Raw genomic sequence first — 26,526 nt, 5'->3', positions numbered from 1 at the left:
AGCTCGTGTGTACTTACCTGGCATAGGTGCGGAGAGAGTAGCACGGGCTATGATGAGTCCGTAGTGGACTTACTTGACACAGGAGCAGGGCAATGGTAAGCTAGTAGTGGACTTACTTAGCACAGGAGCGGCAAGTAGCACGGGCTATGGGTGAGCCCATAGTGAACTTTCCTGGCACAGGAGCGGGGCAAGTACCACGGGCTATGGTGAGCCCGTAGTGGACTTACCTGGCCCAGGAGCAGGGCATGGAGCATGGGTTGCGGTGAGCCCGTAGTGTACTTACCTAGCACAGGCTATGGTGAGCCCGTAGTGTACTTACCTAGCACAGGCTATGGTGAGCCCGTAGTGTACTTACCTAGCACAGGCTATGGTGAGCCCGTAGTGTACTTACCTAGCACAGGCTATGGTGAGCCCGTAGTGTACTTACCTAGCACAGGCTATGGTGAGCCCGTAGTGTACTTACCTAGCACAGGCTATGGTGAGCCCGTAGTGTACTTACCTAGCACAGGCTATGGTGAGCCCGTAGTGTACTTACCTGGCACAGACTATGGTGAGCTCGTAGTGTACTTACCTGGCACAGGAGCAGGGCAAGTAGCACAGGCTATGGTGAGCTCGTAGTGTACTTACCTGGCACAGGAGCAGGGCAAGTAGCACAGGCTATGGTGAGCTCGTAGTGTTCTTACCTGGCATAGGAGTGGAGCAAATAGCACGGGCTATTGTGAGCCCATAGTGTACTTACCTGGCATAGGAGCAGAGCGAATAACAGGGGCTATGGTGAGCCAGTAGTGGGCTATGGTGAGCCAGTGGACTTACCTGGCACAGGAGCTGCAAGTAGCACTCTTGTGCCATGTATGGTGAGCCAGCAGTAGAGTTACCTGAAACTGGAGAGGAGCGAAGGCATTAAGTAAGGCAAGAGAGAGGTGAGGAGGAGGAAATTCCCGAGGAAGGTATGAGCAAGGCAAAAGGTATGGTCCAGGGGCCGCCTGCACTATGTAGCATAGGGTCAAGGTTCGCCTCCTGGAGGACCTCGTTCTCTCCACCGCCAACGTCTCTCGGACCGACATCCTGGAAACAAGAGAGGATGTTCACCTGCTCTTCTCCAGGGATTCGGTCCTTAAGAAAATATTCACCACCACGACCACCCTGCAAAACGCCAGCATCACTCTCACGACGCTACCTGGGGAACAGGACTGTGTTCGCCAGGAATATCAGCACATCAGGGAGCCGGTCGGCCGAGCGGACAGCACGCTGGTCCTGGGTTCGATCCCACGCGCCGGCGAGAAACAATGGGCAGAGTTTCTTTCACCCTATGCCCCTGTTACCTAACAGTAAAATAGGTACCTGGGTGTTAGTCAGCTGTCACGGGCTGCTTCCTGGGGGTGGAGGCCTGGTCGAGGACCGGGCCGCGGGGACACTAAAAAGCCCCGAAATCATCTCAAGATAACCTCAAGATAACATGCATCACTGACAATGACAAGGACGACATCCTCGCCAGTATCAACGAACAAAACCCGACACTGACTGTAGTAGCGGTCAAGACCATCTCCAACGTCGAAATCAACCGCAGACCAACACTGAAAGTTACCTTCACCACAACCATCTCAGCGATCCACGCAGCAAACTACGGACTTAAGTGCACAGGAATCACCATACCACCAACCCCCCAAGTGTCTAAGGAACGCTTCACGGAGCTCCGGCAGTGTTTCAAGTACTACCAGTACTCCCACTACACCAGGAAATGCACCGAGTGATCATTGAGATGCAGCCTCTGCACCCAAGAGCACCACTACACGGACTGTACATCTTCCCACCGACGCTGCCTGCTCTGTAATGACCCACTCTGCGGTGTCACCTATCTCATCCGGCAGGAGGAAATCCAAAAGATTACATCTACCGCTTTGTCCAACTGGATGGTAGAGTAAGTTCTACCATCCAGCCCAAGTTGGACAAAGTAGACTTTGTCCAACTTGGGCAGGATGTAGAGCTACGGTCTCGCTTCATGCAGGTCGGCGTTGAATTCCCGATCGTCCAAGTGGTTGAGCACCACTCTTTTCCTCCTATCCCAAATCCTTATCCCTTCCAAATGCTATATAGTAGTAATGGCTTGTCGCTTTCCCCTGATAATTCCCTTCCCTTACTCCATACCTTCCTCCTCCTTCATCATATCTTGACCAGCAAACCCACTCCCGTCGGAATTCCCGGTCTTACCCGGGAACACACATGACTCCCTCACCAACGCCCGGCCCCTAGGGACGCCGCACCCAGCCGACTGCACCATCTCTGACCATACCACCACCACCGCCGGCCCAGCCTGCAGCCTCCACAAAATTCACCTTTTTACCAATCCTCCTTCACCTCGCCGACAAAATGGCGGGCAATGACATTACCCACTACATCCACATCATCAACAGGCTGCTCGTCGCGAATGGATTTCTGACAGCTGTTGTACCCAATGACGTTCTTCTAGCTTCCATAACTGCTACTGGATCCTCCACCTGGGAATCCTTGAGTCGACCCCAAGGAAGCCCTCACCATCCAGTCACAGTGACTCCGCAGTTCTCGAGCTTGGACGGCAGCAGCACCCTGGACAGCTGACCAGGACGACAAACCCAAGGAAGCCGACCACGATGACTTCTATGCTTCAGTCGATATCACCAGCTCTCCTGCCCCTCATGCAGCCGCCCGGACACCATCTACCCCTCCCGCTCTCGCACCGGCACCAACCAGACAGACTCCGATGCTGCCTCCTCCAGGTATATCCGACATGGCCGCGTACTTTCCAAGGAGGACAGATAGCATAATTACATAATCCACAACGACTACAGAGAATATAAGTGCAAGGAAGCAGGACGGATCCTTCGCATGGTCGTCCTTCAAGAATGCCTCGACCTCAAGAAGGTGGTCACACTGCAGGTGGTCACATGCCTCGACCACCTCTGCGACTACGACACCTTGAAGAAGCAAATTTGACCAGACTACCAACTTCGGGGAACTGGGATAAGGAAACCAATCCTCTTGTAACGCCTGGACATCTAACCCTAGACCGGCCGACTATGGCCAGCCCTGCTGAATCCTGTGGCACTCATCTGTGAGCAACGCGTGTACCCCATTAATTCATCGGTCTGACCAGCCCTATGTTCTTGGATTGGCACATCCACAGACCCCATCCCCAGATCTCCAGGTATCTGCTATTGATACAAATAATGGTTCCAAAGAGCCTCCATGTACGGGATCACCATATCCTGTTCTACTCGGAACTTTTTGTTCCGAATAGCTGAATCTAAAACAACAATAACAACGTACGGATGGGGTAGGTGTAATAATGAGGTGTAAGAAGGGCGTAATAATGGGTATAAAAATGGGAACATAAGAATAAGAGAAAAAAGATGAGTACGCTTATGTTAGGTCACGTTTGTTAGAAAGGTTAGAACATTATAGTATGTACTGTGAAAGGGAAGAGTCAACAGTAACAGAGTCAGGACTAAGGTTTATGTTGGGTAGGTTGTGTATCAGAGCCGAGTCAACAAGACGGCGTCTGGGAAGAGTAGAGGCAGGAAAGATTATTTTAGAAGAAGACCAATCAGTAGGATGATTAGAATCCCTAACATGACAGACGAGAACATTGTTTGTGTCTGCAGATTTAACAATTCTTTCGTGTTCCTTAAGCCTGTCATTTAGTGTACGGCCAGTTTCCCCAAAGTATTAGAGAGGACAAGACGAACACGAAATAGAGTAAACACCAGCAGCATTGGAAGCAGGAGGAGCAGTGTGAACCATATTACATCGAAGAGTATTAGTTTGTCGAAAGGCGAGCTTTATGTCAAGAGGACGGAGGGTATTAGGGAGATTTTCTTTGGTATTACGTTCCCATTCTTATACCTGTTATTAACCCTTTCTTACACACCTTTATTAAACCCATCCCATCCAAACCTATCTCCTAGCTCTTACCTTCCTCTAGGAATTTCCTCTTCCTCACCTCTCTCTTATCCTTACTTAATACCCGTACCTCCCTTGCTCCCATCACAATCGACTTGATAATGGTCCAAGATGGACCGAAACGTCGTCGTCTCATCTTCTGGAGTGTAGTGTGGCCACCATATCTTAAGCCACGTTACTGTGACTCATCGTCTGCATTCAGAACCTTGTATACCTCATATGTCAGACCAATACTGGAATATGCGGCTGGAGTCCAAATCTAGTCAAACACAAAATGAAGCTATGAGGAAAAAATACTGGAACCGAACCTCACGACACTAGAAGATAGAAGAGTTAGGGGAGACATGATCACTATCTACAAAATTCACAGGAATTAACAGGAGTAGATAAAGATAAACTGTTCAACATGGGTGGAACGAGAACAAGGGGACACAGTAACCAAAATGAGCCACAGGGACGCTGGACGCTATCTTGAGATGATTTCCAGGCTTAGCGTCCCCGCGGCCCGTTCCTCGACCAGGCCTCTTTTTTGTTACACACCCCCAGGAAGCAGCCCGTAGCAGCTGTCTAACTGCCAGGTACCTATTTACTGTTAGGTAACAGGGGCATCATGGTAAAAGAAACTTTTTGCCCATTTGTCTCCGCCTCCACCGGGGATCGAACCTGGAATCTCAGGTCTACGAATCCGAAGCGCTGTCTACTCAGCTCTCAGGCACCTCTAAAAGATGCTAAAAAGAACTTTTTCAGTGTCAGAGTAGTTAACATATGGAATGCATTAGGCAGTGATGTGGTGGAGGCTGACTCCATACACAGTTTCACGTGTAGATATGATAGAGCCCAATAGGCTCAGGAATCTGTACACCAGTTGATTGACAATTGAGAGGCGGTGTAGGGAATTTCTCCAAGCAAATATTTATTTGTTTATTTATTTTATTTTTATTTTATTTACCATTAATTCAGAGCGGATTGTATGATTTCAAAGTAGACAATATATTTAAAGATTATCCTCCTAGGAGTTTTTTCTTTCACACTCTTGGGGGTTAATATACGTTGCCAATAACTACGTGTATTAGTTATATCTAGTTTTGTATTATTAGTTATACGTAGATTGTGATGGATCACAAAATCAGTCAATAGAAATTTGCTACTATGGATTAATCTACTAGTACTTGAATTAGTAAACGTGATAATTGAGCTTAGAGGCAATGTAGAATATAGTCCGGTAAGAGGCCTGAGACGCTCCTCGGTCACGTAGCCTGAAACTCGTGGTCAAGGCCTAAATGGTGAAGGGCCTGTGTTGCACCAGGATAATTAAATGAAATTAAATTAAAATAATTATTCAGGAAAAGTACATACATAGTTGATTTACAAACATAATGTTGGATTTATAGAGAGAGGTAGTACATGCAATGCCTAAAGCCACTAGTACGCATAGCGTTTCCGGCAATGGCTTGCCCTCAATTATTATATTATTCGGGCGAATAATATAACCAATCGTATACCCCTTGTCGCCACCTGACGAATACTGACAAAGCAATAACCTGCAACTAATATATTTGACATATAACCAAAAAATAAGAATATGTTTGCTAAGAATTATTCTTAGTCCTGGAAAATAGTTTATCAAGTTTAGTTCCCAGACTGGTGTTTGAAACATAAGTGTTGTGTATAATTGTGTGTTCTTGAGGTGAGGCGGCAAGCGTCCCATTTTTCAATGACAAGCCACGCAATCCATTTTCTTTTAATGGGTTTTCTTAGTAAAATTAGTGGTTAGTAGGGTTGATAATTTGCTAACGAGACAGCGTTTGCTTTGCCGCCTGGGGCTTAGTATTTAGTGTCGGAATTTCTGACAGGCGGGACCAAAGAGCCAGAGCTCCACCCTTGGAGGCACAACTAGGTGAGTACAACCCACCCGTCACCACCTCACCCGTCACAACCCACCCGTCACAACCCACCGTCACAACCCACCGTCACAACCAACCCGTCACAACCCACTGTCACAACCCACCGTCACAACCCACCGTCACAACCCACCGTCACAATCCACCGTCACAACCCACCGTCACAATCCACCGTCACAAACACCCGTCACAACCCACCGTCACAACCCACCGTCACAACCCACCGTCACAATCCACCGTCACAAACACCCGTCACAACCCACCGTCACAATCCACCGTCACAACCCACCGTCACAACCACCCGTCACAATCCACCGTCACAACCCACCGTCACAACCACCCGTCACAACCCACCGTCACAATTCACCGTCACAAACACCCGTCACAACCCACCGTCACAATCCACCGTCACAACCCACCGTCACAACCACCCGTCACAACCCACCCGTCACAACCCACCGTCACAACCCACCGTCACAACCACCCGTCACAACCCACCGTCACAACCCACCGTCACAACCAACCGTCACAACCCACCGTCACAACCTCCCGTCACAACCCACCGTCACAACCACCCGTCACAACCCACCGTCACAACCACCCGTCACAACCACCCGTCACAACCCACCGTCACAACCCACCGTCACAACCACCCGTCACAACCCTCCGTCACAACCCACCGTCACAACCCACCGTCACAACCCACCGTCACAACCACCCGTCACAACCCACCGTCACAACCTCCCGTCACAAACACCCGTCACAACCCACCCGTCACAACCACCCGTCACAACCCACCCGTCACAACCACCCGTCACAACCCACCGTCACAACCCACCGTCACAACCCACCGTCACAACCCACCGTCACAACCACCCGTCACAACCCACCCGTCACAACCCACCGTCACAACCCACCGTCACAACCACCCGTCACAACCACCCGTCACAACCCACCGTCACAACCCACCCGTCACAACCCACCGTCACAACCCACCGTCACAACCCACCGTCACAACCCACCGTCACAACCACCCGTCAGAACCCACCGTCACAACCCACCGTCACAACCACCCGTCACAACCCACCGTCACAACCCACCGTCACAACCCACCGTCACAACCCACCCGTCACAACCCACCGTCACAACCCACCGTCACAACCACCTGTTACAACCCACCGTCACAACCCACCGTCACAACCACCCGTCACAACCCACCCGTCACAACCACCCGTCACAACCCACCGTCACAACCCACCCGTCACAACCACCCGTCACAACCCACCGTCACAACCCACCGTCACAACCACCCGTCAGAACCCACCGTCACAACCCACCCGTCACAACCCACCGTCACAACCCACCGTCACAACCACCCGTCACAACCACCCGTCACAACCCACCGTCACAACCCACCCGTCAGAACCCACCGTCACAACCCACCCGTCACAACCCACCGTCACAACCCACCGTCACAACCCACCGTCACAACCAACCGTCACAACCCACCGTCACAACCCACCGTCACAACCAACCGTCACAACCCACCGTCACAACCACCCGTCACAACCCACCGTCACAACCAACCGTCACAACCCACCGTCACAACCCACCGTCACAACCAACCGTCACAACCCACCGTCACAACCAACCGTCACAACCACCCGTCAGAACCCACCGTTACAACCCACCGTCACAACCACCCGTCAGAACCCACCGTCACAACCCACCGTCACAACCCACCGTCACAACCCACCGTCACAACCCACCGTCACAACCACCCGTCACAACCCACCGTCACAACCAACCGTCACAACCACCCGTCAGAACCCACCGTCACAACCCACCGTCACAACCAACCGTCACAACCAACCGTAACAACCCACCGTCACAACCACCCGTCACAACCCACCGTCACAACCCACCGTCACAACCCACCGTCACAACCACCCGTCACAACCCACCGTCACAACCCACCGTCACAACCCACCGTCACAACCCACCGTCACAACCAACCGTCACAACCCACCGTCACAACCTCCCAATCGTCAATAACAAATGAGATTATCCGCTTCACTGGCTCTCCTCCGCCATTCATTTGAACTCTTATCATCTTTTTCTTTTGCTTAAGAGTTTATCAAGTTCTCCCGCTAATTAAGGCGTCCTTTACTTCCTCCACAATTGGAGGACTGAATTCAAAATTAAAATGCAAGTCGATTCGCCACCTATTTAGGCTGTATCGGATTCCATTAGGTGGGTCCGGTTTAGCTGGCAATTGAGCGTGGAGTGAGAGGGAGGTTTGCATGTAGATGTCCTCTTTCATCCGCTCTCTTTGTGGGGTCTTTGTCGGATTTGTCGCCACTTTTCAAGGGGAAGCCGCTCCTCTGTGCCCGCGGTATTGGCAGCGGAGTTTCTGGAGGTTGTTCAATGGTAAGTTGTGTGTGGGTGTACTCACCTATTTGTGCTTGCAGGATTGAGCATTGACTCTTGGATCCCGCCTTTCTAGCCATCGGTTGTTTACAGCAATGACCCCTGTCCCATTTCCCTATCATAAATAGTTTTAAAATTATGAATACAGTTTGCTTCCACAACCTATTCCTTAAGTGCATTCCATTTTTCCACTACTCTCACGCTAAAAGAAAGCTTCCTAACATCTTTGTGCCTCACCTGAGTTTCCAGCTTCCACCCATGTCCCATCGTTCTGTTGCTATTCCGTGTGAACATTGCGTCTCTCTCCACTCTGTAAATTCCCCTGAGTATTTTATACTTTCCTATCATGTCCCCTCTCTCCCTTCTTTCTTCTAGTGTCGTAAGGCACAGTTCCTTCAGGCGCTCCTCATACCCCATCCCTCGTAACTTTGGGACGAGTCTCGTTGCAAACCTCTGAACCTTTTCCAGTTTCATTATATGCTTCTTCAGATGGGAACTCCATGATGAGGCGGCATACTCTAAGACTGGCCTCACGTAGGCAGTGTAAAGCGCCCTAAATGCCTCCTTACTTAGGTTTCTGAATGATGTTCTAACTTTTGCCAGTGTAGAGTACGCTGCTGTCGTTATCCTATTTATATGTGCTTCAGGAGATAGATTAGGTGTTACGTCCACACCCAGGTCTCTTTCTCGCGTCGTCACAGGTAGGCTGTTCCCCTTCATTGTGTACTGTCCCTTTGGCCTCCTATCACCTAGTCCCATTTCTATAACTTTACATTTGTGTGTGTATGTATGTGTGGGTTTGTGTGTGCGTGTGATTGGGTGTGTGGAAGGGGGGGTGTTTGTGAGTGTGTATTCACCTAGTTGTGCTTGCGGGGGTTGAGCTCTACTCTTTCGGCCCGCCTCTCAACTGTTTCCACTACTATTTTTTCCCATACCACACACACACACACACACACACACACACACACACACACACACACACACACACACACACACACACACGGCCAATGTAGTCCCAATATACAAGAAAGGTGATAGGCAGGAGGCACTGAACTACAGGCCAGTGTCCCTAACTTGCATACCATGCAAGATGATGGAAAAGATTGTGCAAAAAAGCTAGTGGAACATCTGGAGCAAAAGAACTTTGTAACACAACATCAACATGGGTTCAGAGATGGCAAATCATGCCTAACAGGATTAATTGAGTTCTGAGTTCTATGACCAGGCAACAAAAATCAGGCAAGAGAGAGAGGTCTGGGCAGACTGCATATTTCTGGACTGCCAGAAAGCTTTTGACACAGTACCACATAAGAGACTAGTGCACAAACTGGAGATACAGGCAGGAGTGAAAGGGAAGGTACTCCACTGGATAAGAGAGTACCTAAGCAACAGGACACAGCAAGTCACCGTGAGAGGTGAGGTCTCGGAGTGGCGGAGAGTCACCAGTGGAGTCCCACAGGGATCAGTCCTTGGACCTATACTGTTTCTGATATACGTAAATGATCTTCCAGTAGGAATTGACTCGTTCCTCTCGATGTTTGCTGATGACGCGAAAATTATAAGGAGGATCAGGACAGAGGAGGATAGTATGAGGCTACAAGATGACCTAGACAAACTGAAGGAATGGTCCGACAAATGGCTACTAAAGTTCAACCCAAGTAAATGTAAGGTAATGAAACTTGGAGGAGGAACTAGGAGGCCAGTCACTGGATACCGAATGTGAGACGAAGTCCTTCACGAAACGGATAGAGAGAAAGATCTGGGAGTTGATATCACGCCAAACCTGTCTCCTGAAGCCCACATCAAAAGAATAACATCAGCGGCCTATGCGAGACTGGCTAACATCAGAACTGCTTTCAGAAACCTGTATAAGGAATCCTTCAGAACCATGTATACCACATATGTAAGGCCAATCCTGGAGTATGCAGCCCCAGCATGGAGTCCGTACCTAGTCAAGCACAAGACGAAGCTGGAAAAAGTTCAGAGGTATGCCACTAGGTTAGTCCCAGAACTAAGAGGCATGAGTTATGAGGACAGACTACGTGAACTGCACCTCACGTCGCTGGAAGACAGAAGAGCTATGGGAGACATGATCACCACATACAAAATTCTCAGGGGAATTGACAGGGTGGACAAGGATGGATTATTTAACACGGGTGGCACACGCACAAGGGGACACAGGTGGAAGCTGAGTACCCAAATGAGCCACAGAGACATTAGAAAGAACTTTTTCAGTGTCAGAGTAGTTAGTAAATGGAATGCATTAGGAAGTGATGTGGCGGAGGCTGACTCCATACACGGTTTCAAGTGTAGATATGACAGAGACCAGTAGGCTCAGGAATTTGTACATCAGTTGATTGACGGTTGAGAGGCGGGACCAAGGAGCCAGAGCTCAACCCCCACAAACACAACTAGGTGAGTACAACTAGGTGAGTACACACACACACACACAGGAAGCAGCCCGTGACAGCTGACTAATTCCCAGGTACCTATTTACTGCTAGGTAACAGGGGCATAGGGTAAAAGAAACTCTGCCCATCGTTTCTCGCCAGCGCCCGGGATCGAACCCGGGATCACAGGATCACGTGCTGTCCGCTCGGACACCGGCTCCCCTACCCACCGACGTACTCACCTCATTGTACTCACCTATTTGTGCTTGCGGGGGTTGAGGTTTGGCTCTTTGGTCCCGCCTTTCAACCGTCAATCAACTGGTGTACAGGTTCCTGAGCCTACTGGGCTCTATCACATCTACATTTGAAACTGTGTATGGAGTCAGCCTCCACCACATCACTGCCTAATGCATTATATCCGTTAACTACTTTGACACTGAAAAAGTTCCTTCTAACGTCCCTGTGGCTCATGTGAGTACTCAGTTTCCACCTGTGTCTCCTTGTTCGCGTACAACCAGTGTTGAATAGTTTATCAAACTATTTATAGTTGAATAGATATGTGGGTGTGTATGTGTGTACTCACCTAGTTGTGTTTGCGGGGGTTGAGCTCTGGCTCTTTGGTCCTGGCTCTCAACTGTCAATCAACTGGTGTACTGATTCCTGAACCTACTGGGCTCTATCATATCTACGTTTGAAACTGTGTATGGAGTCAGCCTCCACCACATCACTGCCTAATGCATTCCACCTGTTAACTACTCTGACACTGAAAAAGTTCTTTCTAACGTCCCTGTGGCTCATGTGAGTACTCAGTCTCAACCTGTGTCCCCTTGTTCGCGTACCACCCGTGTTAAACAGTTTATCCATATCTATCTTGTCTATTCCTCTGAGCATTTTGTAGGTAGTGATCATGTCTCCACTTACTTTTCTGTCTTCCAGTGTCGTGAGGTGCATTTCCCGCAGCCTTTCGTCGTAACTCATACCTCTTAGTTCTGGGACTAGTCTAGTGACATACCTCTGAACTTTTTCCAGCTTCGTCTTGTGCTTGACAAGGTACGGGCTCAACAAGGTACGGGCTCGACAAGGTACGGGCTCCATGCTGTGGCCGCATACTCCAGGATTGGTCTTACATATGTGGTATACAAGATTCTGAATGATTCCATACACAGGTTCCTAAAGGCAGTTCTGATGTTAACCAGCCTTGCATACGCCGCAGATGTTATTATTTTATGTGGACTTCAGGAGACAGGTTTGGTTATCTTGAGGTTATCTTGAGATGATTTCGGGGCTTTAGTGTCCCCGCGGCCCAGACTTCGACCAGGCCTCCACCCCCAGGAAGCAGCCCGTGACAGCTGACTAACACCGAGGTACCTATTTTACTGCTAGGTAACAGGGGCATAGGGTGAAAGAAACTCTGCCCATTGTTTCTCGCCGACGCCTGGGATCGAACCCAGGACCAGAGGATCACAAGTCCAGCGTGCTGTCCGCTCGGCCGACCGGCTCCCCGAGTCGACCGTTTGGTGTGATATCAACTCCTAGATCTTTCTCTCTGTCCGTTTCATGAAGAACTTCATCTCCCATTCGGTATCCTGTGTCTGGCCTCCTGTTTCCTCCGCCTAGTTTCATTACTTTACATTTACTCGGGTTGAACTTTAGTAGCCATTTCTTGGACCATTCATTCAGTTCGTCTAGGTCATCTTGTAGCCTCCTACTATCTTCCTCCGTCTTAATCCTCCTCATAATTTTTCCATCCTCAGCAAACAATGAGAGGAACGATTCTATACCCTCTGGGAGATCATTTACATATATCAGAAACAGTATAGATCCATGGACAGAACCCTGCGGGACTCCAATGATGACGCCTCGCCAATCTGAGGCCTCACCCCTCACAGTGACTCGCTGTCTTCTGTTACTTACGTACTCTCTTATCCAATGGAGTACCTTCCCTTTCACTCCAGCCTGCATCTCCAGCTTTTGCACTAGCCTCTTATGTGGTTCTGTGTCAAAGGCTTCCTGGCAATCCAAAAATATGCAGTCTGCCCACCCCTCTATTTCTTGCCTGATCGTAGGGTTCAATGAATCGTGTGAGGCATGACTTGCCATCCCTGAATCCATGTTGGTGTTGTGTCACAAAGTTCCTTCGCTCCAGGTGTTCCACAAGCTTTTTTCGCACAATCTTGGAAACTGGCCTGTAGTTCAGTGCCTCCTGTCTATCCTTTTTCTTTTATATAGGGTCTACATTAGCCGTCTTCCAAATGTTTGGCAGTTCATCTGCTACCAGTGATTTGTTATACACCATGGAGAGTGACAGGCACAGTGCTTCTGCTCCTTCCTTTAGTATCCATGGTGATATTCCATCCGGGCCTATAGCCATATTCACATCCAACTCCTGCAAAAGCTTCCTTACACCCCCACAGGTAATCCCAAACTCCTCCAATGGTGCCTGGATAATTATTCCCTCTCTTATCTCTGGAACCTCTCCTTGCTCTAATGTGAAGACCTCTTGAAATTTCTTACTGAGCTCCTCACACACTTCCTTGTCGCTTGTAGTGAATCTGTCTGCCCCTATCCTCAGTTTCATTACCTATTCCTTCACTGTTGTTTTTCTCCTGATGTGGCTGTGCAGCAATTTAGGTTGAGTCTTAGCCTTGCTTGCTATGTCGTTTTCATATTGCCCTTCTGCCTCTTTTCTCATCCTGACGTATTCATTCCTGGCTCTCTGGTATCCTTCTCTCCTCTCAAGTGTCTTGTTGTTTCTATAGCTTCTCCATGCCCTTTTATTCAGTTGCTTTGCTAGCTTACATCTCTGATTAAACCATGGGTTTCTCATATTCATTTCATTTTTCTCTATTGGACCAGGATAAACTTGTCTGCTGCCTCCTTACACTTCTGCATGATGTAGTCCATCATGTCTTGGGCCGTCTTTCCCCTGAGCTCTGTTTCCCATGTTATATCTGATAGTAATTTTCGTATCTCTTCATAGTTGCTCTTACGGAATGCCAGCCTTTTGTTTTCAGGTCCCTTCCTTGAGTACATTACCCCTTCTTTAACCAGACACTAAAACATCAGTACACTGTGGTCGCTCATTCCTACTGGGACCTCCAAACAGATTTCCCTTATGTCGGAGTCGTTCGAAGTAGAGATTAGGTCGAGTCTTGCTGGTTCATCATTTCCTCTGATTCTTGTGGGTTCCCTGACATGCTAGTTTAAAAAGTTTCTTGTTGCTACCTCCAATAGTTTAGTTCTCCATGTTTCCTCTCCTCCATGCGGTTCCTTGTTCTCTCAGTCTCTCCTTCCGAGATAGAAGTCCCCCATGATGAGCAGATGAAATCGAATTCTACAGGCAGCAGAGGCTGCCCTCTCAATTATATTATTAACTGTCATGTTGTTTATCATACTTCTGCCTGGGTTTTCTGTCATTTGGTGGAGGGTTATATATCACTGCTACTACTACTCTTGGTCTTCCCATCGTCATGGTGCCTGTTATGTAGTCTCTGAAACCCTCACAGCCCTGGATTGCTTTCTTATTATTATTAGTGCTTTCTTATCTTTCTCTCTGTCTCCTTCCCTTCCTTCCCTCTCTCTCTGTTTCTCCTTATTACAGTGTAGACCTGGGGAACACTGCATTCGTTATGATTCCTGAGAGTTATGTTTCCGTGAGTCAAATTACATTTGGGTTTACTTCTTGTGCTCTTTCCCTAAGTTCACTTGCCTTGCTTGTAATCCCATATATGTTCGAATACATCACCTTGAAGCTAATTTTTTTCTGTCCATCCTCAGTTTCTGTTGATTCCACCGGAGAAGGAAAACAGTGCGCTTCTGGGATGGGAAGAGGGGAAGGATGGGGACCTGGGTAGTGAGGAACTGGCATGGTGAGGGTGGGGGCCAAATGGAGAGCTTGGGGGGGGGGGAGAAAGGAGGGTATGAGAGGGTGAGGGAGAGGAGAGGGGCTTGGAGGGGGGGAAAAAGAGGGGGGCTTAGGATGTGGGGGAGAAAGGAGCTTTTAGCACTAGTTTCTTGTGTGGTACTGTGTGAATGGCTCTCTGGCAATCTAAAAATATGCAGTCTGCCCATCCCTCTCTTTCTTGCCTGGTCGTAGAATTCAATAAATCCTGTGAGGCAGGACTTACGATCCCTGAACCCATGTTGATGTTGTGTTACAGAGTTCCTTCACTCCACATGTTCCTCCTGGTTCCTCAAGGCTGTCTTGGTTCCTCCTGGTTCCTCAAGGCTGTCTTGAATCCTCCTGGTTCGTCAAGGCTGTCTTGCTTCCTCCTGGTTCCTCAAAGTTGTCTTGCTTCTTCCTGGTTCGTCAAGGCTGTCTTGGTTCCTCCTGGTTCCTCAAAGTTGTCTTGGTTCCTCCTGGTTCCTCAAAGTTGTCTTGCTTCCTCCTGGTTCCTCAAGGCTGTCTTGGTTCCTCTGGTTCCTCAAAGTTGTCTTGGTTCCTCCTGGTTCCTCAAGGCTGTCTTGGTTCCTCCTGGTTCCTCAAGGCTGTCTTGGTTCCTCCTGGATCCTCAGGGCTGTCTTGGTTCCTCCTGGTTCCTCAAGGCTGTCTTGGTTCCTCCTGGTTCCTCAAGGCTGTCTTGGTTCCTCCTGGATCCTCAGGGCTGTCTTGGTTCCTCCTGGTTCCTCAAGGCTGTCTTGGTTCCTCCTGGTTCCTCAAGGCTGTCTTGGTTCCTCCTGGATCCTCAGGGCTGTCTTGGTTCCTCCTGGTTCCTCAGGGCTGTCTTGGTTCCTCCTGGTTCCTCCTAACAAGCAACTAATCAATACCCTCGTTACTGTTTGTGGGTAAATATCAGTGGCCCAAATGACCTAACCACATGTGTGCGGGCCAGTGAAAATACCAATAAAGAGAGAGACGTTTTCAATTTACCAGATGAGAAGCGCTTGTCTGAACGATGAGGCCGCCCGCCCTCACGCTCTCCTCTCTCCTCATATGTGGACTTTAATGGGGTTTATGAGGGCTTCCCGCCACCATGGTTCACGGGGACACTGTGAGGTTTATGAGAAGGGTTTCCTACCATGATGGCAGGTCAACAATGTGACGTAGGACACAAGGTCTGCTCTGACCTGGCCAACAGTAAGACACTTCATGATTAATGTATACTGACGTTGTATGCTGTCGGTGTATACTGATGGTGTATACTGACGGTGTATGCTGTCGGTGTATACTGTTGGTGGGTACTGACGGTGTCTACAGTCTTTTGGTGTATATCTTTGCTCAATACACGCTCACCAAACTCTTGCCGAATTTCTCTCTGTATCTCTGTATATCTATCTTTGTATATCTATTCATCTATCCATTCGTCATTCCCTGTATACATACATCTATCTTCTGTCTGTCTCTCTTTCTGTATCTGTGTCTCTCTGTTGTATACAAGACATAACTCCCTGGAAACACAAACCGAAACTATCTCTATTTTCCGCTTGTTATAACTTAAAATAAAGTTGTTACATTTTGGCTTAACGTGTTTATGACGTATTAGAACGTTGTTACAGCTTGCTATATTGATTGTTATAACTGGTTAGGTGTTAAAATTTGTTCGAACGTTGTACCAACGTCGAAGTTTCGGTGTGTGTTTGGCGGGTGTGTGGCACTGGTGAGGTGTCAGCAGTGAGGAGAGTTTAGTCGTGGGAAATACTAAAAAAAAAAAAATAGAATCGTTACCTCATTTTTTCTGAAAAAAATTGGGCGTGTATTGAGAAATCTTTGTCGCTGTGGATCATGTCAGTCATGCCAGTACGGACAAATTATGAATAGCATAAAATTTTATGTCATTTTCCCGAAAACAGTGTTTAGTGGTTTATATTACTATAAGAAAAAAAAGAGATATTAAATGTTTATTTTCAAAATATATAGCTGTGAACTGGGCGGACAGGGCCAACAATTGTAGCAAGGCTCCGAATTACGGCCACCCCAAACAAGCTTAATTACTCTCATAACTGTTTGTCTTAACAAAGCTGCTTGCGGCCAACCTCACTCAACTTTGTAAGGGGAAGGGTCTGGGGTAAGGGACGGATATAGGCTGGTCAGGGTACGCCAATGTTAAGCGTTTTAAGAAATATATCCTGTTGACCAAGCTGCAGTTTTCATGCAAGGCGGAAATGGAATCGTGGATATGAAGTCCGTAGAGTGATGAGTTACTCCCAACCTTGAGTCGCGCATTTTCATGTTTGATTTTATTTACTATTGTTTATCTGTGCGAGAGCGGAGAGGGAGAGTGAGAGGAGAGGAGGAGAGATGGAAGGGAAGACGGAGAGAGAGTGAGGACGAGGAAAGTGGAAAAGTGCCACGTTGAATGTGGAACAGTGAAGGAAACTCTCCTTCACCTGTTGCTGACTCTTCCTCACTTATTGCTGACTCTCCTTCACCTGTTGCTGACTCTTCCTCACCTGTTGCTGACTCTTCCTCACCTGTTGCTGACTCTTCCTCACCTGTTGCTGACTCTTCCTCACCTGTTGCTGACTCTTCCTCACCTGTTGCTGACTCTTCCTCACCTGTTGCTGACTCTTCCTCACTTGTTGCTGACTCTCCCTCGCCTGTTGCTGACTCTCCCTCAGTTGTTGCTGACTCTCCCTCGCCTGTTGCTGACTCTTCCTCACCTGTTGCTGACTCTCCCTCGCCTGTTGCTGACTCTCCCTCACTTGATGCTGACTCTTCCTCACCTGTTGCTGACTCTTCCTCACCTGTTGCTGACTCTTCCTCACCTGTTGCTGACTCTTCCTCACTTGTTACTGACTCTTCCTCACTTGTTGCTGACTCTCCTTCACCTATTGCTGACTCTTCCTCACTTGTTACTGACTCTTCCTGACTTGTTGCTGACTCTCCTTCACCTGTTGCTGACTCTCCCTCACCTGTTGCTAACTCTCTCTCATCTGTTGCTGACTCTCCCTCACCTGATGCTAACTCTCCTTCACCTGTTGCTAACTCTCCCTCATCTGTTGCTGACTCTCCTTCACCTGTTGCTGACTCTTCCTCACTTGTTACTGACTCTCCCTCACCTGATGCTAACTCTCCTTCACCTGTTGCTAACTCTCCCTCATCTGTTGCTGACTCTCCTTCACCTGTTGCTGACTCTCCCTCACCTGTTGCTAACTCTCCTTCACCTGTTGCTGACTCTTCCTCACTTGTTGCTGACTCTCCCTCACCTGTTGCTAACTCTCCTTCACCTGATGCTAACTTTCCTTCACCTGTTGCTGACTCTTCCTCACTTGTTGCTGACTCTCCCTCACATGTTGCTAACTCTCCTTCACCTGTTTCTGACTCTCCCTCACCTGTTGCTGACTCTCCCTCACCTGTTGCTAACTCTCCTTCACCTGTTTCTGACTCTCCCTCACCTGTTGCTAACTCTCCCTCACCTGTTGCTGACTCTCCCTCACCTGTTGCTAACTCTCCTTCACCTGTTTCTGACTCTCCCTCACCTGTTGCTGACTCTTCCTCATTTGTTGCTAACTCTCCCTCACCTGTTGCTAACTCTCCCTCACCGGTTGCTAACTCTCCCTCACCTGTTGCTAACTCTCCCTCACCTGTTGCTAACTCTCCCTCACCTGTTGCTAACTCTCCTTCACCTGTTTCTGACTCTCCCTCACCTGTTGCTAACTCTCCCTCACCTGTTGCTAACTCTCCCTCACCTGTTGCTAACTCTCCCTCACCTGTTGCTAACTCTCCCTCACCTGTTGCTAACTCTCCCTCATCTGTTGCTAACTCTCCCTCACCTGTTGCTAACTCTCCTTCACCTGTTGCTAACTCTCCCTCACCTGTTGCTAACTCTCCTTCACCTGTTTCTGACTCTCCCTCACCTGTTGCTAACTCTCCCTCACCTGTTGCTAACTCTCCCTCACCTGTTGCTAACTCTCCCTCACCTGTTGCTAACTCTCCTTCACCTGTTGCTAACTCTCCCTCACCTGTTGCTAACTCTCCTTCACCTGTTGCTAACTCTCCCTCACCAGTTGCTAACTCTCCCTCACCTGTTGCTAACTCTCCTTCACCTGTTGCTAATTCTCCCTCATCTGTTGCTGACTCTCCTTCACCTGTTGCTGACTCTTCCTCACTTGTTGCTGACTCTCCCTCACCTGATGCTAACTCTCCTTCACCTGTTGCTAACTCTCCCTCATCTGTTGCTGAATCTCCTTCACCTGTTGCCGACTCTTCCTCATCTGTTGCTGACTCTCCCTCACCTGTTGCTAACTCTCCTTCACCTGTTGCTGACTCTTCCTCACTTGTTGCTGACTCTCCCTCACCTGTTGCTAACTCTCCTTCACCTGTTGCTAACTCTCCCTCACCTGTTGCTAACTCTCCTTCACCTGTTGCTAACTCTCCCTCACCTGTTGCTAACTCTCCCTCACCTGTTGCTAACTCTCCCTCATCTGTTGCTGACTCTCCTTCACCTGTTGCTGACTCTTCCTCACTTGTTACTGACTCTCCCTCACCTGATACTAACTCTCCTTCACCTGTTGCTAACTCTCCCTCATCTGTTGCTGACTCTCCTTCACCTGTTGCTGACTCTCCCTCACCTGTTGCTAACTCTCCTTCACCTGTTGCTGACTCTTCCTCACTTGTTGCTGACTCTCCCTCACCTGTTGCTAACTCTCCTTCACCTGATGCTAACTTTCCTTCACCTGTTGCTGACTCTTCCTCACTTGTTGCTGACTCTCCCTCACATGTTGCTAACTCTCCTTCACCTGTTTCTGACTCTCCCTCACCTGTTGCTGACTCTCCCTCACCTGTTGCTAACTCTCCTTCACCTGTTTCTGACTCTCCCTCACCTGTTGCTAACTCTCCCTCACCTGTTGCTGACTCTCCCTCACCTGTTGCTAACTCTCCTTCACCTGTTTCTGACTCTCCCTCACCTGTTGCTGACTCTTCCTCATTTGTTGCTAACTCTCCCTCACCTGTTGCTAACTCTCCCTCACCTGTTGCTAACTCTCCCTCACCTGTTGCTAACTCTCCCTCATCTGTTGCTAACTCTCCCTCACCTGTTGCTAACTCTCCTTCACCTGTTGCTAACTCTCCCTCACCTGTTGCTAACTCTCCTTCACCTGTTTCTGACTCTCCCTCACCTGTTGCTAACTCTCCCTCACCTGTTGCTAACTCTCCCTCACCTGTTGCTAACTCTCCCTCACCTGTTGCTAACTCTCCTTCACCTGTTGCTAACTCTCCCTCACCTGTTGCTAACTCTCCTTCACCTGTTGCTAACTCTCCCTCACCAGTTGCTAACTCTCCCTCACCTGTTGCTAACTCTCCCTCACCTGTTGCTAACTCTCCCTCATCTGTTGCTGACTCTCCCTCACCTGTTGCTAACTCTCCCTCACCTGTTGCTAACTCTCCTTCACCTGTTGCTAATTCTCCCTCATCTGTTGCTGACTCTCCTTCACCTGTTGCTGACTCTTCCTCACTTGTTGCTGACTCTCCCTCACCTGATGCTAACTCTCCTTCACCTGTTGCTAACTCTCCCTCATCTGTTGCTGAATCTCCTTCACCTGTTGCTGACTCTTCCTCATCTGTTGCTGACTCTCCCTCACCTGTTGCTAACTCTCCTTCACCTGTTGCTGACTCTTCCTCACTTGTTGCTGACTTTCCGTCACCTGTTGCTAACTCTCCCTCACCTATTGCTAACTCTCCCTCACCTGTTGCTAACTCTCCCTCACCTGTTGCTAACTCTCCTTCACCTGTTGCTAACTCTCCCTCACCTGTTGCTAACTCTCCCTCACCTGTTGCTAACTCTCCCTCATCTGTTGCTGACTCTCCCTCACCTGTTGCTAACTCTCCCTCACCTGTTGCTAACTCTCCCTCACCTGTTGCTAACTCTCCCTCACCTGTTGCTAACTCTCCTTCACCTGTTGCTGACTCTCCCTCACCTGTTGCTAACTCTCCCTCACCCGTTGCTAACTCTCCTTCACCTGTTGCTAATTCTCCCTCATCTGTTGCTGACTCTCCTTCACCTGTTGCTGACTCTTCCTCACTTGTTGCTGACTCTCCCTCACCTGATGCTAACTCTCCTTCACCTGTTGCTAAATCTCCCTCATCTATTGCTGAATCTCCTTCACCTGTTGCTGACTCTTCCTCATCTGTTGCTGACTCTCCCTCACCTGTTGCTAACTCTCCCTCATCTGTTGCTGACTCTCCCTCACCTGTTGCTAACTCTCCCTCACCTGTTGCTAACTCTCCTTCACCTGTTGCTAACTCTCCCTCACCTGTTGCTAACTCTCCCTCACCTGTTGCTAACTCTCCTTCACCTGTTGCTAACTCTCCTTCACCTGTTGCTAACTCTCCTTCACCTGTTGCTAACTCTCCCTCACCTGTTGCTAACTCTCCCTCACCTGTTGCTAACTCTTCCTCATCTGTTGCTAACTCTCCCTCACCTGTTGCTAACTCTCCTTCACCTGTTGCTAACTCTCCCTCACCTGTTGCTAACTCTCCCTCACCTGTTGCTAACTCTCCCTCACCTGTTGCTAACTCTCCCTCACCTGTTGCTAACTCTCCCTCATCTGATGCTGACTCTCCCTCACCTGTTGCTAACTCTCCCTCACCTGTTGCTAACTCTCCCTCACCTGTTGCTAACTCTCCCTCACCTGTTGCTAACTCTCCTTCACCTGTTGCTAACTCTCCCTCACCTGTTGCTAACTCTCCTTCACCTGTTGCTAACTCTCCCTCACCAGTTGCTAACTCTCCCTCACCTGTTGCTAACTCTCCCTCACCTGTTGCTAACTCTCCCTCATCTGTTGCTGACTCTCCCTCACCTGTTGCTAACTCTCCCTCACCTGTTGCTAACTCTCCTTCACCTGTTGCTAATTCTCCCTCATCTGTTGCTGACTCTCCTTCACCTGTTGCTGACTCTTCCTCACTTGTTGCTGACTCTCCCTCACCTGATGCTAACTCTCCTTCACCTGTTGCTAACTCTCCCTCATCTGTTGCTGAATCTCCTTCACCTGTTGCTGACTCTTCCTCATCTGTTGCTGACTCTCCCTCACCTGTTGCTAACTCTCCTTCACCTGTTGCTGACTCTTCCTCACTTGTTGCTGACTCTCCCTCACCTGTTGCTAACTCTCCTTCACCTGTTGCTAACTCTCCCTCACCTGTTGCTAACTCTCCTTCACCTGTTGCTAACTCTCCCTCACCAGTTGCTAACTCTCCCTCACCTGTTGCTGACTCTCCCTCACCTGTTGCTAACTCTCCCTCATCTGTTGCTAACTCTCCTTTACCTGTTGCTAACTCTCCCTCACCTGTTGCTAACTCTCCTTCACCTGTAGCTAACTCTCCCTCACCTGTTGCTAACTCTCCCTCATCTGTTGCTCACTCTCCCTCACCTGTTGCTAACTCTCCTTCATCTGTTGCTAACTCTCCCTCACCTGTTGCTAACTCTCCCTCACCTGTTGCTAACTCTCCTTCACCTGTTGCTAACTCTCCCTCACCTGTTGCTAACTCTCCCTCACCTGTTGCTAACTCTCCTTCACCTGTTGCTAACTCTCCTTCACCTGTTGCTAACTCTCCTTCACCTGTTGCTAACTCTCCCTCACCTGTTGCTAACTCTCCCTCACCTGTTGCTAACTCTTCCTCATCTGTTGCTGACTCTCCCTCACCTGTTGCTAACTCTCCCTCACCTGTTGCTAACTCTCCCTCACCTGTTGCTAACTCTCCCTCATCTGTTGCTGACTTTCCGTCACCTGTTGCTAACTCTCCCTCACCTGTTGCTAACTCTCCCTCACCTGTTGCTAACTCTCCCTCACCTGTTGCTAACTCTCCTTCACCTGTTGCTAACTCTCCCTCACCTGTTGCTAACTCTCCCTCACCTGTTGCTAACTCTCCCTCATCTGTTGCTGACTCTCCCTCACCTGTTGCTAACTCTCCCTCACCTGTTGCTAACTCTCCCTCACCTGTTGCTAACTCTCCCTCACCTGTTGCTAACTCTCCTTCACCTGTTGCTGACTCTCCCTCACCTGTTGCTAACTCTCCCTCACCCGTTGCTAACTCTCCTTCACCTGTTGCTAATTCTCCCTCATCTGTTGCTGACTCTCCTTCACCTGTTGCTGACTCTTCCTCACTTGTTGCTGACTCTCCCTCACCTGATGCTAACTCTCCTTCACCTGTTGCTAACTCTCCCTCATCTGTTGCTGAATCTCCTTCACCTGTTGCTGACTCTTCCTCATCTGTTGCTGACTCTCCCTCACCTGTTGCTAACTCTCCCTCATCTGTTGCTGACTCTCCCTCACCTGTTGCTAACTCTCCCTCACCTGTTGCTAACTCTCCTTCACCTGTTGCTAACTCTCCCTCACCTGTTGCTAACTCTCCCTCACCTGTTGCTAACTCTCCTTCACCTGTTGCTAACTCTCCTTCACCTGTTGCTAACTCTCCTTCACCTGTTGCTAACTCTCCCTCACCTGTTGCTAACTCTCCCTCACCTGTTGCTAACTCTTCCTCATCTGTTGCTAACTCTCCCTCACCTGTTGCTAACTCTCCTTCACCTGTTGCTAACTCTCCCTCACCTGTTGCTAACTCTCCCTCACCTGTTGCTAACTCTCCCTCACCTGTTGCTAACTCTCCCTCACCTGTTGCTAACTCTCCCTCATCTGATGCTGACTCTCCCTCACCTGTTGCTAACTCTCCCTCACCTGTTGCTAACTCTCCCTCACCTGTTGCTAACTCTCCCTCACCTGTTGCTAACTCTCCCTCACCTGTTGCTAACTCTCCTTCACCTGTTGCTAACTCTCCCTCACCTGTTGCTAACTCTCCCTCACCTGTTGCTAACTCTCCCTCATCTGTTGCTGACTCTCCCTCACCTGTTGCTAACTCTCCCTCACCTGTTGCTAACTCTCCCTCACCTGTTGCTAACTCTCCCTCACCTGTTGCTAACTCTCCTTCACCTGTTGCTGACTCTCCCTCACCTGTTGCTAACTCTCCCTCACCCGTTGCTAACTCTCCTTCACCTGTTGCTAACTCTCCCTCACCTCTTGCTAACTCTCCCTCATCTGTTGCTGACTCTCCCTCACCTGTTGCTAACTCTCCCTCATCTGTTGCTAACTCTCCCTCACCTGTTGCTAACTCTCCTTCACCTGTTGCTAACTCTCCCTCACCTGTTGCTAACTCTCCCTCATCTGTTGCTGACTCTCCCTCACCTGTTGCTAACTCTCCCTCACCTGTTGCTAACTCTCCCTCATCTGTTGCTGACTCTTCCTCACTTGTTGCTGACTCTCCCTCACCTGTTGCTAACTCTCCCTCACCTGTTGCTAACTCTCCCTCACCTGTTGCTAACTCTCCCTCACCTGTTGCTAACTCTCCCTCACCTGTTGCTAACTCTCCCTCATCTGTTGCTGACTCTCCCTCACCTGTTGCTAACTCTCCTTCACCTGTTGCTGACTCTTCCTCACTTGTTGCTGACTCTTCCTCACTTGTGGCTAACTCTCCCTCACCTGTTGCTAACTCTCCTTCACCTGTTGCTGACTCTTCCTCACTTGTTGCTAACTCTCCCTCACCTGTTGCTAACTCTCCTTCACCTGTTGCTGACTCTTCCTCACTTGTTGCTGACTCTTTTTCACTTGTTGCTAACTCTCCCTCACCTGTTGCTAACTCTCCCTCACCTGTTGCTAACTCTCCTTCACCTGTTGCTGACTCTTCCTCACTTGTTGCTAACTCTCCCTCACCTGTTGCTAACTCTCCTTCACCTGTTGCTGACTCTTCCTCACTTGTTGCTGACTCTTTTTCACTTGTTGCTAACTCTCCCTCACCTGTTGCTAACTCTCCCTCACCTGTTGCTAACTCTCCTTCACCTGTTGCTGACTCTTCCTCACTTGTTGCTGACTCTTCCTCACTTGTTGCTAACTCTCCCTCACCTGTTGCTAACTCTCCTTCACCTGTTGCTGACTCTTCCTCACTTGTTGCTGACTCTTTTTCACTTGTTGCTAACTCTCCCTCACCTGTTGCTAACTCTCCCTCACCTGTTGCTAACTCTCCCTCACCTGTTGCTAACTCTCCCTCACCTGTTGCTAACTCTCCTTCACCTGTTGCTAACTCCCCCTCACCTGTTGCTAACTCTCCCTCACCTGTTGCTGACTCTCCCTCATCTGTTGCTAACTTTCCCTCACCTGTTGCTGACTTTTCCTCACTTGTTGCTAACTCTCCCTCACCTGTTGCTAACTCTCCTTCATCTGTTGCTAACTCTCCTTCACCTGTTGCTGACTCCCTCATCTGTTGCTGACTCTCCCTCACCTGTTGCTAACTCTCCCTCACCTGTTGCTAACTCTCCCTCACCTGTTGCTGACTCTCCTGCACCTGTTGCTGACTCTTCATCTCAATTCTTTGGGCGGTAGTGGACCCCATACCCATCCTGTGGGCAGTAGTGGACCCCATACCCATCTTGTGGGCGGTAGTGGACCCTATACCCATCTTGTGGGCAGTAGTGGACCCCATACCCATCTTGTGGGCGGTAGTGGACCCCATACCCATCCTGTGGGCAGTAGTGGACCCCATACCCATCTTGTGGGCGGTAGTGGACCCCATACCCATCCTGTGGGCAGTAGTGGACCCCATACCCATCTTGTGGGCGGTAGTGGACCCCATACCCATCCTGTGGGCGGTAGTGGACCCCATACCCATCTTGTGGGCGGTAGTGGACCCCATACCCATCTTGTGGGCGGTAGCGGACCCCATACCCATCTTGTGGGCGGTAGTGGACCCTATACCCATCTTGTGGGCGGTAGTGGACCCCATACCCATCCTGTGGGCGGTAGTGGACCCCATACCCATCTTGTGGGCGGTAGTGGACCCCATACCCATCCTGTGGGCGGTAGTGGACCTCATACCCATCCTGTGGGCGGTTGTGGACCCCATACCCATCCTGTGGGCGGTAGTGGACCTCATACCCATCCTGTGGGTGGTAGTGGACCCCATACCCATCCTGTGGGCGGTAGTGGAAAGGGTTACAGAGGCACATAATGGGCTCAGGGACTGAACCCCACAATTCATTTAGCTAAGCAAGTTACAATCTTGATGAGCTAGTTACAAAATTTCGAGATCGATCACAAGTCCGAGATCGACCACAAGTACAGTTTCTAAATTAAGCAACTGACATATGCGGAGAGCTAGTGTCACAATTAATATGTTTGTCCTGCACACCGCCCCCATCCAGTGGGCAGCGGTGGATAGGTTACACCGCCCCCCTATCCAGTGGGCAGCGGTGGATAGGTTACACCGCCCCCCATCCAGCGGGCAGCGGTGGATAGGTTACACCGCCCCCATCCAATGGGCAGCGGTGGATAGGTTACACTGCCCACCATCCATGGGCAGCGGTGGATAGGTTACACCGCCCACCATCCAGTGGACAGCGGTGGATAGGTTAGTCACTTAGTTACTACCTACAGTTTGCAAACTGGGGATATTTGGCTACAATTTCTGGTAGCAGATCATTTTGAATTAAATATTGACACATCGCTAGAACATTGGTTATAGAATTGACTCTGAATTCGCGTATCTTTCCGCACTCCATCACATAGTGACGGAGGGTGTGCGAATAATTTTGTTGACACAGTTTACATTTGGTCAGGTCTACATCGGCAGATAATTAAAATTCCCAGAGATACTTGTATCCGAGTCTAAGCCGAGCGGTAGTATTATCTAGAAGTCTGCTGATTTTATTGGATGATCCATAGATGTGTGGCTCCTCTTGCATGATAGTATGATGATAGATGGAATTACTGGTGTCAATTTCACTTTGCCTCAGATCTATAAGATCTTGTTGAAGTTCTCGGTGTATTGCTGCTCTCAGATTCCTCATTGACAATCCAAGGTTACACTCAACGGCTCCTTTTAAAGGCAGATTCTTTGGCTAACTTATTAGCTCTATCATGCATTCGGAGGCCAACATGAGATGGAGACCACA

The 26,526-nt window shown here is 49.3% G+C and overlaps 2 protein-coding genes across 2 annotated transcripts in view; one reads left to right on the top strand and one right to left on the bottom strand.

Annotated features, from left to right (window-relative positions):
• The window catches only part of LOC123764833 (uncharacterized), a 238,433-nt gene that overhangs the window by 21,299 nt on the left and 190,608 nt on the right, over positions 1-26,526 (top strand). The window lies entirely within an intron of this gene.
• Positions 16,842-24,836, bottom strand: LOC138351202 (autotransporter adhesin BpaC-like). The gene is made up of 2 exons (XM_069302845.1): positions 23,936-24,836; positions 16,842-18,118 (listed from the first exon to the last, which is right to left on the bottom strand). The coding sequence occupies exons 1-2, from the start codon at positions 24,834-24,836 to the stop codon at positions 16,842-16,844; spliced, it is 2,178 nt and encodes a 725-aa protein (XP_069158946.1).

Source organism: Procambarus clarkii, chromosome 48 (genome assembly GCF_040958095.1).
Source record: "Procambarus clarkii isolate CNS0578487 chromosome 48, FALCON_Pclarkii_2.0, whole genome shotgun sequence".
In the NCBI taxonomy this organism is placed as follows: domain Eukaryota; kingdom Metazoa; phylum Arthropoda; class Malacostraca; order Decapoda; family Cambaridae; genus Procambarus; species Procambarus clarkii.
The sequence above is the reverse complement of the archived record's forward strand: the minus strand, read 5'-3'. Positions and strand labels throughout refer to the sequence as shown.

Coding starts and splice junctions, on each gene's coding strand:
- LOC138351202 (XM_069302845.1), bottom strand. CDS start 24,836: ATGAGGGAGTCAGCAACAGGTGAAGGAGAGTTAGCAACAGATGAAGGA. Junction 18,119..23,935: donor TGAGGGAGAGTTAGCAACAG/GTGAGGGAGAGT, acceptor AGTTAGCAACAG/GTGAGGGAGAGTTAGCAACA.